A 14903-nucleotide genomic window follows, 5' to 3' on the forward strand; every position below is an offset into this window, starting at 1 on the left:
GTATGAAGAAAATGGGTGGAGGAATGTTTTTCTCCCTCTCTAGTAACACTAGAATTCGTGGGTATCCAGGGAAGCTGAACATTGGGAGGTTCAGGCCAGACAAAAGTGCCTCTTTGTGCAGCGCAAAGTTACTCCCTTTCCAGATCTTGGGAAGTTAATAAAAGTAAAGGTAAAGGGACCCCTGACCATTAGGTCCATTCGTGACTGACTCATCTGGCTATTGGCACTCATCTCGCTTTATTGGCTGTGGGAGCCGGCGTACAGCTTCTGGGTCATGTGGCCAGCATGACTGAGCCTCATCTGGTGAACCAGAGCAGCGCATGGAAACACCGTTTAACTTCCCGCCGGAGCGGTACCTATTTATCTACTTGCACTCTGACGTGCTTTCGAACTGCTAGGTTGGCAGGAGCAGGGACCGAGCAACGGGAGCTCACCCCGTCGCGGGGATTCGAACCGCCGACTGATCGGCAAGCCCTAGGCTCAGTGGTTTAACCCTCAGCGCCAACCACATCCCTCAGACAGTTACACATGGGATTTTGCTATTATATCCCTGTAGCATTCCTGCTCACCTGTGGGAGCCCTCCAAGCACCCAGATCTACACACTAGACTTCCTTTCACACAGCTGCCAAATGCATGGTGACTGAGGTGGGAGCTAGCAAGCGCGTTATGGGGCAACATGGCAACTGAAGATGAGGCAGGTGGCAGAAGTCCCCGCCCAGAGGTGTAGCAACAAAACTGCTAGCATACCCCTCAACTGTCCTGCTTTGAGCAGGACATCCCGGAATTACACGAGCCTGATTGGAACCTGGGATGGCCCCTTTTGATTCCCATGAGAACATGACCCCAAAAGACACCCGTTTTCGGGGGTTGTGCTCTCTCTCTTGAGTCACCTGGCTGCCACAAGAGTGGAGCCCCCAAAAATGTGCATCCCAATTTTCCTCTGCAGGATTTTGGAGGGTCTGTTATACTAGAACGTGGGTAGGCAAAATAAGGCCCAGGGGCCGGATCTGGCCCAATTGCCTTCTCAATCCAGCCCGTCGACGGTCTGGGAATCAGCGTGTTTTTACATGAGTAGAATGTAGAATGTTTTTTGTGGGGCCTGCCTGGTGTTTTTAGAATAGCAGAATGTGTGCTTTTCTTTAAAATGCATCTCTGGGTTTTTTGTGGGGCACAGGAATTCATTCTTTTTTCTTTTCTTTTTTCAAAATATAGTCTGGCCCCCCCACAAGGTCTGAGGGACAGTAGACCGGTCCCCTGCTGAAAAGGTTTGCTGACCCCTGTACTAGAAGGACTCCTTCTGATTTTATCAATGACTCCTAACAAAGACTTAAAACTGTGGGGGGAACAGGAACCTTGGGAATCTATCTGAAAAAGAAACGTAAACAGGCAAATAAAATCAATCTGGATGCAGAGTATATACCCAGCCAGATGGACTGGGCATCATAAAAATAACAATAATAATAGTCATGCAAAATTCAGCAGTCCTTGCACAATTATTTCCAGACTCTTGGAGTGCTCACAGACTATTGCTATTTTCAGGTGGGTTTCAACCTAGCAAATTTGAGTTGTGCAATTACAATGGATTGGAGCTCTTGCGCAACAAACCCACTCCCCTCCCTGTTTGCTGGAAGGAAAGTAATGGAGAAATGCACTGGAATGCGCACATAATGTCTGCTTGGTCCAATGCCATCTAACTTCCCCCATAAACCCATCAGGAAGAATGCTTGAAAAACAACAAGAAACAGGTTGCTTGGAAGCGACCTTGAATATGCTTTATGAAGTATGCCCATCTTGTGACCCAGCAAGCAGAACACAGCCTGCTAGCTGTGTGCACTGTGGCCTGGCAGGTTCTTGGCAATGCCACTGTTGTGTGTGTGTGTGTGTGTTTTGTGTTTTTTTTACGGACTCTGATGGCAGGCAGCAAAACCAGCACTAATGTCCCTGGCAAGCAGCCATTCGAAACTGGCGGGCAGCATTTAACTTGGTGGACCGCAGGCTGGGCAGGTCTGCGTTATGCAAAGGGACCGAGAGGATACAAATCGAAATCGAAGGACACTTTGCGGGAGTTTTCTTTGGAAGAATTCAGGAGGATCCTTCTCTGCATGCAAACCGAAAGTCAAGCAGGGTCATAAATCACCAAGCAACAAAATGGCACAGCTGAGTATTACTAACAAGGAAGGTCAGGGTTGCAGAGGCAGGAGATGGGCGCTTTCCCAGGAACCACATCTCCCGTTCCCAGTCCCACCCTATTTTTCATCCTTTCCCTAGATATATATTCCGCCCATCCTTCCTCTGGCAGAAGGAAAGATCGTGGCAATCCCTTTCTGCACCGTGGCTTGACTTCCCCATTGCCGCTTCTGCCATGAAGAATGAAGCTTGCTCGTTGGCCTTTTTCAGAGCCGTCTTTGCCGAGTTCTTGGCCACCATGATATTTGTGCTTGTTGGGGTGGGCTCGGCCTTGAACTGGCCGTCGGCACTCCCACAGATAGTGCAGATTTCCATGGCCTTTGGTTTGGCCATCGCCACCCTCGTCCAGTCCGTGGGCCATGTCAGCGGGGCTCACATCAACCCAGCGGTGACAGTGGCCCTCCTCGTGGCACAAAAAATTTCAGTGGTACGATCGGTGGCCTACGTTGTGGCTCAGATGTTGGGAGCGATAGCTGGGGCAGGGGTGATCCACCAGCTCACTCCAGCCGATATCCGAGGGACCCTGGCCGTCAATGCGGTAAGTGCTGCTGACACATGTATTCCTATTGTCCTGGCTGAGGAAAATGACAAGGGGTCAGTCATGCTAAATTTCGTGGGTCTTAATACCAGGTAAGCATACGCAGGATTGAACCACCTAATGCAGGGTTAGAGAACCTGAGGCTCTACCAGTGTTGCTGAACTACAACTTCCATCACCGTAGATCATGGGTAGGCAAACTAAGGCCTGGGGCCAGATCCGGCCCAATCGCCTTCTCAATCCTGCCCGTGGACAGTCTGGGAATCAGTGTGTTTTTACATGAGTAGAAAGTGTCCTTTTATTTAAAATGCATCTGTGGGTTATTTGTGGGGCATAGGAATTCGCTCTTTTTTTCTTTTCTTTTTTCAAAATATAGTCCGCCACCCCGCAAAGTCTGAGGGACAGTGGACCGGCCCCCTGTTGAAAAAGTTTGCTGACCTCTGCCATAGATTATATACCCTCCAATATTTTGCCGATGAAAATAGGGACATCCTATTCCATAGTATTATTATTATTATTATTATTAATATTATTACCCCACCCATCTGAAGATGTTAAGCTTCTTCTTTTTCCCCCCAAAATCTCAGAAAAGAAAAGAATTTTTTTGGAGTTATTTTTAAGGGGTTTGCCAAAATCAAGACTTCTACCGGTTTTCGCCCAAAGACTCTTTCTGACTGCCATGTTCTGGTTACGTCTGGGAAATTCCAGACACATCGCAGCCCTACTCTAGGCGGCTTTCAGCATATATGAAAACATTATAAAGCATTAAGAAAACTTCCCTATACAGGGCTGCCTCCTGAAAGTTGTATAGTTAATTATCTCCTTGGTTTGGGGGTCGCATAACTCTTTGGCCTCCAACATTTCTCTGATGAAAATAGGGATGTCCTAAGGAAAACTGGGACATTCCAGGATCAAATCAGAAACCGGGACAGCTTCTCTAAATCCGGGACTGTCCCTGGAAAATAGGGACACTTGCAGGGTCTGTGACTATTGACCATGCTGGCTGGGGCTAATGGGAGTTGGAGTCCAAAAACATCTGGAAAGCCATAAATTTCCCATCCCTAATGCTGCCTGGAGGGAACATGTTATGCCCTCCCCTGGCTGGAAGAACATCATATCGTGGGGCACACCATGGCCAAGTGCCATTCTACAAACCCATTGGCATTATAGCCAATTTATAGTCCTGTGAGTGTGGAGACTTCAAAATCCATCAGGGTTCATGATGAGTGCTGGAGATTACCTCTATTGTCCTTCTCAGTGGTGGCTCACTGCCAGTTATTATCAGCAATTAGAGGATTTTGTGCAGCAGCAAAAGCTTGTTGGCACAGGATCCTGTCTTAATTTAAAAATTATTAATACTTTATGTTGTTTTCTAACATTTTAATATAATTATTCTATATTTCCCACTATTTTTTTAATAAAAAAATTACATTGTTTTTAATTATACAGTTAATATTGTACTTAATATATTATGTTGTGTTTTATGTGCTTTGTTTTCTTCCTGCTTTCTTTACACACAACAACAACAACAACTACAACAACTACAACACATATACAGTCGTACCTTGGAAGTCAAACGGAATCTGTTCCGGAAGTCCGTTCAACTTCCAAAACATTCAGAAACCAAAGCACGACTTCTGATTGGCTGCAGGAAGCTCCTGCAGCCAATCAGAAGCCGTGGAAAACCCGTGTCGGACGTTCAGGTTCCAAAAGAATGTTAGAAAACCAGAGCACTCACTTCCGGGTTTCAATCGCTCGGGAGCCAATTTGTTCAGGAGCCAAGGCGTTTGAGATCCAAGGTACGACTGTATTGCCAGGCCTTAGGGGTGTCTACACCTTACATTGAACAAGTGTGCAGTCTGTGTGCCTGTGTACACAATAGCTGGACTGCACAAATGCACAAATGCACAAGTGTACATTGTTTTAGACAAGCACTTGTGCAGGTGTAGAGTACGATGAACCCGTGTCCATCGTAACATGTGAACAACCCTCTTGCCTAAAGCCAATAGGGTTAGGCTGGAGAGGAGATAGCTGGGGTGATGCCAAAAAAGCCTGAGCTTCGATTGCAGAAGGTTTTTGGCAGCTATACAAAGGGATGTGGAGTTCAGCCAAGGCATTGTGCTTGTCCTCAGCCACAATCAGAGCAGTGCAAGTTGCTTCTGGTTATTTCAGTGGCCCGGCGAATCTAGATCATTTACAGGCTCTCCAGCAGAGTGCTATGAAAACTTTGGCACACCGGCATGGTCTTGATTCCAACTACAGTGGTACCTCGGGTTAAGAACTTAATTCGTTCTGGAGGTCCATTCTCAACCTGAAACTGTTCTTAACCTGAGGTATCACTTTGGCTAATGGGGCCTCCCACTGCCGCCACCGCGCGATTTCTGTTCTCATCCTGAAGCAAAATTCTAAACCCAAGGTACTATTTCTGGGTTAGCGGAGTCTGTAACCTGAAGTGTCTGTAACCCGAGGTACCGCTGTACAATTCTCTTTGGATCTTTAGGTAGGTACAATATCACCATCCCAAGGGACTGCATTCCCTTGCTTGAAAAAGTGGGAAGGGATCTTCTCTGGCAATGGCAGCCATAAATCCAGAATCAGAATGGAACATCTCAGAAGTGACTGGGGGCCTCTCCAGACCAGTGGGTTTTATTGCGGACATCTGCGATGTATTCTCAATGCAATAATAGTGCATTAGTGGTGCATTTCTCAAAAGAACACAGCAAAGGGGAAACAGTATACAGTGGTACCTCAGGTTAAGTACTTAATTCGTTCCAGAGGTCCGTACTTAACCTGAAACTGTTCTTAACCTGAAGCACCACTTTAGTTAATGGGGCCTCCCGCTGCTGCACAATTTCTGTTCTTATCCTGAAGCAAAGTTCTTAACTTGAGGTACTATTTCTGGGTTAGCGGAGGCTGTAACCTGAAGCGTATGTAACTTGAAGCGTATGTAGCCCAAGGTACCACTGTACTTATAGGGCTGTCATAACGCATACACAGTTTAAAACAGAGGACAGATCAGCTTACAGATGCTAAAGGGGTGTCTCCACCCCCCATCGTTCAGCCCGGACACTGAGGTCCAGCTCCGAGGGCCTTCTGGCGGTTCCCTCACTGTGAGAAGCGAGGTTACAGGGAACCAGGCAGAGGGCCTTCTCAGTAGTGGCACCTGTCCTGTGGATGTCAAGGAAATAAACAACTACAGTGGATGCTCGGGTTGCAAACGTGATCTGTGCGGGAGGCACGTTCGCAACCTGCAGCGTTCACAACCCGCAGCGCCGCGTCTGTGCATGCATGGGTTGCAATTCTGCGCTTCTACTCATGCGCAAAGCGTGATTTAGCACTTTTGTGCATGTGCGACCGCCAAAACCCAGAAGTAACCCGTTCCGGTACTTTCGGGTTTCGGTGCGTCTGTAACCCCAAAAAACGCAACCTGAAGATTCTGTAACCCGAGGTATGACTGTATCTAGTTTTTAGAAGACATATGAAGGCAACCTTGTATCGGATGTCAAGGAAATAAACAACTATCTGATTTTTAGAAGACATCTGAAGGCAACCTTGTATCGGGACGTTTATAAGGTTTTATTATATGTGCTGGAAGCTGCCCAGAATGTCAGGGGAAACCCAGCTAGATGGGCAGGGTATAAATAACAAAATTATTATTATTGAGACATAACGAAACCACCAAAAACCACCCTTTTTTATCTCCAAAGTGCCCAAAGAGGTCAGTTACAGGTTTTCCTTTAAACAACAGGGGATGTCGGCCTACGCATCTTGCCAAAGAGGAGTGAGAAAAAGCACCACTTGCCAAAATTCTGTGCAACCGGGACACGGGGTCTTTGTCCTCCATTGAATCCAGCCACCCTAGAGCAGGGATGGGGGCAACTTGCTGTTCTTCTGATGTTGGCACACTTCAGTTCCCAGCAGCACCAGCCAGCATGGCCAGCGGTCAAGAGAGTGATGGGGGCTTGTAGTCCAGCAACCCCTGAGAGGAGCATAGAGGGTTCTCCATCCCGTGCCCTAGAGAACCAGCACTGGGCAGTGGCGTAGCGTGGGGGGTGCAGGGGGGGCCGGCCGCACCGGGCGCAACATCTGGGGTTAGGGCAAATCCACGGGTTAGGGGGCGCAAATCCACGGGTTAGGGGGCGCAAATTACTTGCCTTGCCCCGGGTGCTGACAACCCACGCTACGCCACTGGCACTGGGTGCTTCTGCGATGATGAAGCTGGCCGGCAGGTTAGCAAGTGTAGAAGCTTCTAAGCCGACTTGTTATATCCAGATACTCCTATTTCCTTTAGAAGTTAGTTGCTGGCAGGGCTCCAGCGAACACCAGCACGACTTGATTACTAGACTCTCGATTTCTCCTTTGGTGCTGATCCTGCTGGAAAAACACACATTTGGGCCTGGGAGGGCTTCCGAGACGATCAGACGGATGGGCACATAATTAGCTGCGTCATTCAGCAGGGCAGCCCGTCCATGCTAAGCCGGCAAGTCGGTGTTTTATGGCCCGACCAACCCTTGGAATTGTCAGCTGTTCCTGGAAATCAACCCCATGGGGGCCACCTAACTTTTGTTCACTAAATGCTGCCGCTGGGGGGAGAGGGATGGTAATTGTGTCTGCTGTCTCTCTCCGCCTTTGCCAAGGCTCAAAGGCTACCTCCTCCTTCACAACTTCCCTAATCTTTGCAGCTGCACAACAACACAGGAGCCGGACAGGCAGTGGCAGTAGAGCTGATTCTGACCTTCCTGCTGGTCCTCTGCGTCTTCGCCTCGACGGACAGCCGCAGAACTGATGCTGTGGGCTCTCCGGCATTATCTATCGGACTGTCAGTCACGGTCGGCCATTTCCTAGGGGTGAGTGTTGTTATCTCAGCCGGGCAGAGCAATGGTACAGGGTGTGTTCCTCAGATGAGATGGCTCCACGGTTCTTTACCATTGCATTCCAGCAGGGGGTGCTATGGCAATTGGGGTGGTGGTGGTGGAAGGCAGTGTTGGGAAACTGCCGAGAAGACGGGGGCATCAGGCAGGCATCAGGCAGGCCCCCAGCTGGCTCCAGCCCCCGGCCGGCACTCGGTCTCCCTTGGAACAGCATCAATCAGCGACACGAGCCTCAGATACGTTTAGAGACCCGTGCACGCTCTATCAGCAGAGTGTGTAAATCTTCTCACAGCTGAAGAGGCGGACAGAGAAATGTGTAAGCATAAAGTACAGCATTTTATTCAGCATAGTTCAGGAACAGAGGAAAACATGTCTGCTTCCTTTCGTCTCCAGCAAAACAGCAGTAACAAAAAAGCTATATACAAACGGAAGTTCCCAGCAAGTGCTGGAAGTAAACAGGCATGTGGCACACCAGTCATGCCTGCTCCTTTTAAGGTGGAACGGAACTACTGTATTGTTCGCTCTATAAGACGCACCAGACCACAAGACACACCAAGTTTTTGGAGGAGGAAAACAAGAAAAAAAATATTCTGAATCTCAGAAGCCAGAACAGCAAGAGGGATCGCTGCGCAGTGAAAGCAGCAATCCCTCTTGCTGTTCTGGCTTCTGTGATAGCTGTGCAGTCTTGCATTCGCTCCATAAGACATTTCCCCTTACTTTTTAGGAGGGAAAAAGTGAGTCTTATACAGCAAAAAATACAGGCAAGGTCCCTGGTGCTCCTATTAGCCAGTAATAAGTGTATGGAGGAACCATGTGTGTAGAACCAGTGGCCTGGTTCCTTCATATAAAAGCTATCCAGCATTTTGCCAGTGAAACGGTCAAGGAGGCTGTTTCTGCACATGCTGTACAGGGAAGTGAGGAGAAGATGGGGCCAGTCAACCTGGGAAGGTAGCCCATCTAGGAGAAGCAAAACTCTGGTCCCAAACCTCCACTGCCTTGAGGGATATCTTCAGGAGAAGAAAAGGCTAAGGGGTAAACTCAACACACATCTGGAGTGGAGTCCCTAAGACGGTTGGATGGCGTCTTGCATGTCTATTCAACTCCTGCCTCCAAGCTGGGGTCAAACGTATTGCTCTGCTTTCCTTTGGAGCACATCTGCAAGGCCGAGAAAGCAGTATTATTGTCTGGGCAGCCCAGGACCTCCATACCCACTGCCCAGGCTTGTGCCCCAGGGAGGTCATGTAAGTGATACTATTGCAGCGGTTTGAATTCACCTCTGGAGGGGCACTCCATTGTCTCTGTGGGTGCCCATAACGACAATTACTGTTGTTCTATTTGATTTTGTACCTGCCCTTCACCCAGTGGAAGCTGGTCTGTTAGGGGGAATGGGGCATTGCCCCACCAACCTCTGTCTGCCCCTAACCAGCCCCCCATCTGCCTGTTTTCCAAGTGTCATCTAGGGCTAGGGGTGGCGCTAGCTGTCATATTCTTTCTCCTTTGTGCTGCCATCATAGAACTCAGCAGGAAGAAGGATGGGAGCAAAGCAAGCATCAGTTGGCTCTGCCTGTCATTGGCTCTCTGGCGCCACCTACAGTTGACCTCCCTGCTGTTTTCCCTGCCAGTCCCAATGGGCACCAGGCTGCCACTACCTTCAACGCTAGACCCCAGGGCGAGTTACTTACAAAAACATTGCAATAAAATATGGAAAGCTGTTAGGACCTTTTGCTCTACCCATCATTAAGCAATGACATTTCCCCACCATTATTACCTTCCAGATCTATTTCACGGGCTGCTCGATGAATCCTGCACGGTCTTTTGGCCCCGCTGTCATAATGGCAAACTTCCAAGATCACTGGGTAAGTGCTTCCATCCAGCTACCACCTGAGACTTCAGGCTTGTGATGGGCCCTGATATTGCTAGGAGATGAAGGACACAAGTAGACATTCCCACCTTCCCCCACATTTTCCGACGTTTCTCTGATGAAAATAGGGACGTCCTATTCCATAAACATAATAATTTTATTATTTATACCTTGCCCATCTGACTAGGTTGTCCCAGTCACTCTGAGTGGCTTCCAACATATATAAAAACATAACAAAACATTAAACACTAAAAAAACCCAAAAAAAAATTCCCAACACAGGGCTACCTTCAGATGTCTTCTAAAGTTACTTATCTCTTAGGCTCGGGGGTCACATAACCCTCCAAGTGTCCCTATTTCACGATTTTTCTTAGGATGTCCCTATTTTCATTGAAGAAATATTGGAGGGTATGGAGTTATGCAAGCCCTGAGCTAAGGAGATAAGTAACTATACAACCTTTAGAAGACATCTGAAGGCAGTCTTTTTTAGGAGATTTTAAAAAAATGCTTAATACTTTATTATGTTTTAATATATGTTGGAGGGACGCGGGTGGCGCTGTGGTCTAAACCACTGAGCCTAGGGCTTGCTGATCAGAAGGTCGGCAATTCGAATCCCCGCGACGGGGTGAGCTCCCGTTGCTCGGTCCCTGCTCCTGCCAACCTAGCAGTTCAAAAGCACCTCAAAGTGCAAGTAGATAAATAGGTAATGCTCTGGCGGGAAGTTAAACGGCGTTTCCATGCGCTGCTCTGGTTCACCAGATGAGGCTCAGTCATGCTGGCCACATGACCCGGAAGCCACAAACGCCAGCTCCCTCGGCCAATAAAGCGAGATGAGCGCCGCAACCCCGAGTCGTCTGCAGCTGGACCTAATGGTCAGGGGTACCTTTACCTTTACCTTAATATATGTTGGAAACTGCCGAGAGTGGCTGAGACAACCCAGTCACCGATGGCCAGAATATAAATGATGATGGTGGTGATTGACTAAGTCTCTATTTTCATCAGAGAAACATTGGGGGTATGCCATATCATCCAACATTTCTCCAAAGAAAATAGGAACATCCTACCATACCCTTCAACATTTCTCTGATGAAAATAGGGACATCCTGAGGAAAAGAGGGACATTCCGGGATCAAATCAGAAACCAGGACAGCTTCTGTAAATCCACAACTGTCCCTGGAAAATTGGGGCACTTGGAGGGTCTGATTTTCTACCACCCTCATCCTCGATTAGCAGCAGATTTCCAGGGTGTTAGAAAACGGGCATAGAAAGGGCAAGATTCTGTCTTCCAGGCCCTGGCACATGGATGAATGGCCGGTGCATTAATTAGATGTATACAAACAAGACTCAATTCTTGTCGGGCTCTGTCTTAATTAAAATCAGTTGTTTATGAAATACGGGTGTGGAAATTGATAGATGAGCTATGGGCCTTATCTTAGGTCCCCTGTTTAGACAATCTGTTATCCTGAGATAATCATTCCTCCGTTTGCTTCAGCCTTTAATTTGCCTACATGTTCAAGTGATAAATTAGATGCTGGAGTAATGTGAAAGGAAGTCAGCCAACTCTAGCAAGATCAGGGACTTGACGTGGCTCACCTTTCTTTCAGCCCAGAATAAGGAACAGAAGAATCTTGGGTCACTGGAGTTCCTTAATGGGTAAACAACAGTTGCCAGAATTCTGGGAATTGTAGTTTACATCTAACAGAGCTGCACGTCGCAGTACCCTTAACAAACTGCATTTCCCATGATTCCTTGGAGGAAGTAACATGCTTTAAATTATGGTGCAGGTCTAAGATTTTTCTTCCACTATGCTTTTTCACAAAAGGGTGTTAGGCTCAGAGTTGTTTTGAGAGTCTCCTGTGATTATACAGAATTGGAACAAATAGTACTGTTGTGCCCCGAGAATTGCATTATAGGGATCACAGAGACATTTCAAGGCTTAACTCCTCCCTATGGGTAAAATACTTGCAGTGTTTATGCGGCAGTGGCACAAGCAGGATCGGTCAATTGTCTATTATCTCTGACAGCAGCTCCAGTTGATAATGTTGATGTGTGATGTCAGGAGCTGACGTTGGCCATACGTAACAGGAATGATGAGCACAAAACAGAAGAGAATTTCAGAGTATAGCTACATCGTGCATGGATCCAGAACCATTTCCTTTGAGCACCTCGAGACAGTTCCAAAGCCGTTTGACTCTGCTCTGGCCAACTGCTATGTCCCAATGGGATGGGCTATAGAGAGACTGCACTTGGCAGCAGAACATTGTTGGCATATCTTGGCTCCTTGCCCCATTATGCATTCTGAGCAGAGGATGGAAATAATAATAATAATAATAATAATAATAATAATAATAATAATAGTTTATTATTTGTACCCCGCCCATCTGGCTGGGTTTCCCCAGCCACTCTGGGCGGCTTCCACAGAGACAAAAAATACACTAAAATGTCACACATTAAAAACTTCCCTGAACAGGGCTGCCTTAAGATGTCTTCTGAATGTCAGGTAGTTGTTTATCGCTTTGACATCTGATGGGAGGGTGTTTCACAGGGCGGGCGCCACTACCGATAAGGCCCTCTGCCTGGTTCCCTGTAGCTTTGCTTCTCGCAATGAAGGAACCGCCAGAAGGCCCTCGGCGCTGGACCTCAGCGTCTGGGCAGAAGGCAATGTAGGTCTTTCAAGACCGGTGTTATGTGGTCTCGGCGGCTGCCCCCAGTCACCAGTCTAGCTGCTGCATTCTGGATTAGTTGTAGTTTCTGGGTCACCTTCAAAGGTAGCCCCACATAGAGCGCATTGCAGTAGTCCAAGCGGGAGATAACTAAAGCATGCACCACTCTGGCGAGACAGTTCGCGGGCAGGTAGGGTCTCAGCCTGCGTACCAGGTGGAGCTGGTAGACAGCTGCCCTAGATACAGAATTGACTTGCGCCTCCATGGACAGCTGTGAGTCCAAAATGACTCCCAGGCTGCGCACCTGGTCCTTCAGGGGCACAGTTACCCCATTCAGGACCAGGGAGTCCTCCACACCTGCCCTCCCCCTGTCCCCCCAAAACAGTACTTCTGTCTTGTCAAGGTCCTTTCCAACTATATGATGGTGTGGTATACCTCAATAGCACCCCTACTGGCCGAGAAGGGGGGAAACAGCTCTGTAGCTGCTCCATTTGGGAATGATTCCATTGAGGAATGACTCACCAAAAACCTATGTTTTGTTTGCATTTCTTCAGATCTTTTGGGTGGGACCTCTGGCGGGCGGCATTGTGGCCTCTCTGATCTACAACATCATCCTCGCTCCTGACACAAGAAGCCTATCCGAGAGGCTTGATGTTCTGAAAGGGACCTACCAACCTGAAGATGACTGGGTGGAGAAGAATGATCAGAAGTACTCAACGGAACTGGTGGATCACAGGATCATAGAATCATAGAACGGTTGAGCTGGAAGGGACTCTGATGGTTATCCAGCCCAAACCCACTGTCAAACAGCGCTTACTGTCAGAAAGTTCTTCCTGTTTAGTCAGAATCTCCTTTCTTGTAACTCTCAAACCTCCTTTCATCCAGGCTAAATGAACCCAGCTCCTTCAACCGTTCCTCATCAGGCTTGCTTTCCAGACCCTTGATCATCTTGGTCGCCTTCTTCTGCACATGTTCCAGCTTGTTAATATGCTTCTTAAATTGTGGCGCCCAGAACTGGACACAGGTGTGGTCTGACCAAGGTAGAATAGAGAGGGACTATTAACTTTCCAAGATTTGGAAAGGAAGTAACTTTGTGCTGCGCAAAGAAGCACTTTTGTCTGGCCCGGACCTCCCAATGTTCAGCTTCCCTGGACGCTCATGAATTCTAGTGTTACTAGAGAGGGAGAAAAACATTCCTCCACCCACTTTCTTCATACTACGAATAATGATATGAACTCCCATCATTTCTCCCCTTACTTGCCTTTTCTCTAAACTAAAAAGTTTTAAGGTGGAAGGACCAAACAAAAACAGTACAGTGGTACCTCGGGTTACGTACTTAATTCGTTCCGGAGGTCCGTTCTTAACCTGACTGTTCTTAACCTGAAGCACCACTTTAGCTAATGGGGCCTCCTGCTGCTGCCGCCGCGCCGCCGAAGCACGATTTCTGTTCTCATCCTGAAGCAAAGTTCTTAACCCGAGGTACTATTTCTGGGTTAGCGGAGTCTGTAACCTGAAGCGTCTGTAACCCAAGGTATCACTTTACTCAAACCATCCCTTACAGACCTGCAGATCAGCTCCCACCCCTGCCCTCATTCTGGATTTTTCCTACCATCTCCCTAGGGCAGGGGTCAGCAACCTTTTCCAGCCGTGAGCCGATCCACCGTCCCTCAGACCATGCGGTGGGCCGGACTATATTGGGGGGGGGGGAATGAATAAATTCCTATGCCCCACAAATAACCCAGAGATGCATTTTAAATAAAAGGACACATTCTATTCATGTAAAAACACGCTGATTCCTGGACCGACCGTGGGCCGGATTGAGAAGGCAATTGGGCCGCATCCAGCCCACGGGGCTTAGGTTGCCTACCCCTGCCCTAGGATATTGCATTGGCATCCCTTTGTTTATTGAGCGGGTGTCTTTGTTTAATAGCCTTCCATGTGCCTGGAGCATGAGAAGTCTTAGCTCGACCGCACCCTCCAACGTCAACTGATGCATCTAGTCTTTTGACATTCCCAGGTCTCTCCTTCCTGCCTCTGTTCTTCAGTGAATGTAGATTGTAAGCACTTTGGAGGCAGAGACTCTGTTACTTCTCTTCAGTGCCTAGCACACTGCTAGGGCTAAACTAAATGTTAAATAGCAGTAATAACAATAAAGTAGTAATAATATATGGAGCAAAAGCAGCAGCATCAAACTGGCCACCACACAACAAGCCCGTGCAGTGCCGGATTTACGTATAAGCGAAACAAGCTATAGCTTAGGGCTCCACTCTCTTGGGGGGGGGGGCTTAAAAGAAAAAAACACTGGATGTACATTTCCAAAATATAAGATAAAAAAACAAATAAAATAAAATCTACATACAGCAACAGTGTTTTATGTTGTTTTGGCACCTGTGATGTACTGTAAGTAATGCTAACCTGCTCCCTAAAATATCACTGGTTTGCTCATTTCTATATACAGTGGTACCTCAGGTTAAGTACCGTATTTTTTGCTCTATAAGACTCACTTTTTACTTCCTAAAAAGTAAAGGGAAATGTGTGTGCGTCTTATGGAGTGAATGCAGGCTGTGCAGCTATCACAGAAGCCAGAACAGCAAGAGGGATTGCTGCTTTCACTGCGCAGCGATCCCTCTTGCTGTTCTGGCCTCTGAGATTCAGAATATTTTTTTTCTTGTTTTCCTCCTCCAAAAGCTAGGTGCGTCTTGTGGTCTGGTGCGTCTTATAGAGTGAAAAATAATGAACTTGATTCGTTCCGGAGGTCTGTACTTAACCTGAAACTGTTCTTAA

General features: G+C 47.7%; 1 protein-coding gene across 1 annotated transcript; it reads left to right on the forward strand.

Moving 5' to 3' along the window:
• Positions 1-1963: 1963 nt before the first annotated feature.
• LOC310755680 (aquaporin-5-like) lies at positions 1964-13177 on the forward strand. Its single transcript, XM_083598984.1, has 4 exons — positions 1964-2726; positions 7408-7572; positions 9372-9452; positions 12674-13177. The coding sequence occupies exons 1-4, from the start codon at positions 2364-2366 to the stop codon at positions 12869-12871; spliced, it is 807 nt and encodes a 268-aa protein (XP_083455110.1). The 5' UTR covers positions 1964-2363; the 3' UTR covers positions 12872-13177.
• The last annotated feature ends 1726 nt before the right edge of the window (positions 13178-14903 follow it).

This window comes from Podarcis filfolensis, assembly GCF_964270895.1.
Source record: "Podarcis filfolensis genome assembly, chromosome: 2".
Lineage (NCBI taxonomy): Eukaryota > Metazoa > Chordata > Lepidosauria > Squamata > Lacertidae > Podarcis > Podarcis filfolensis.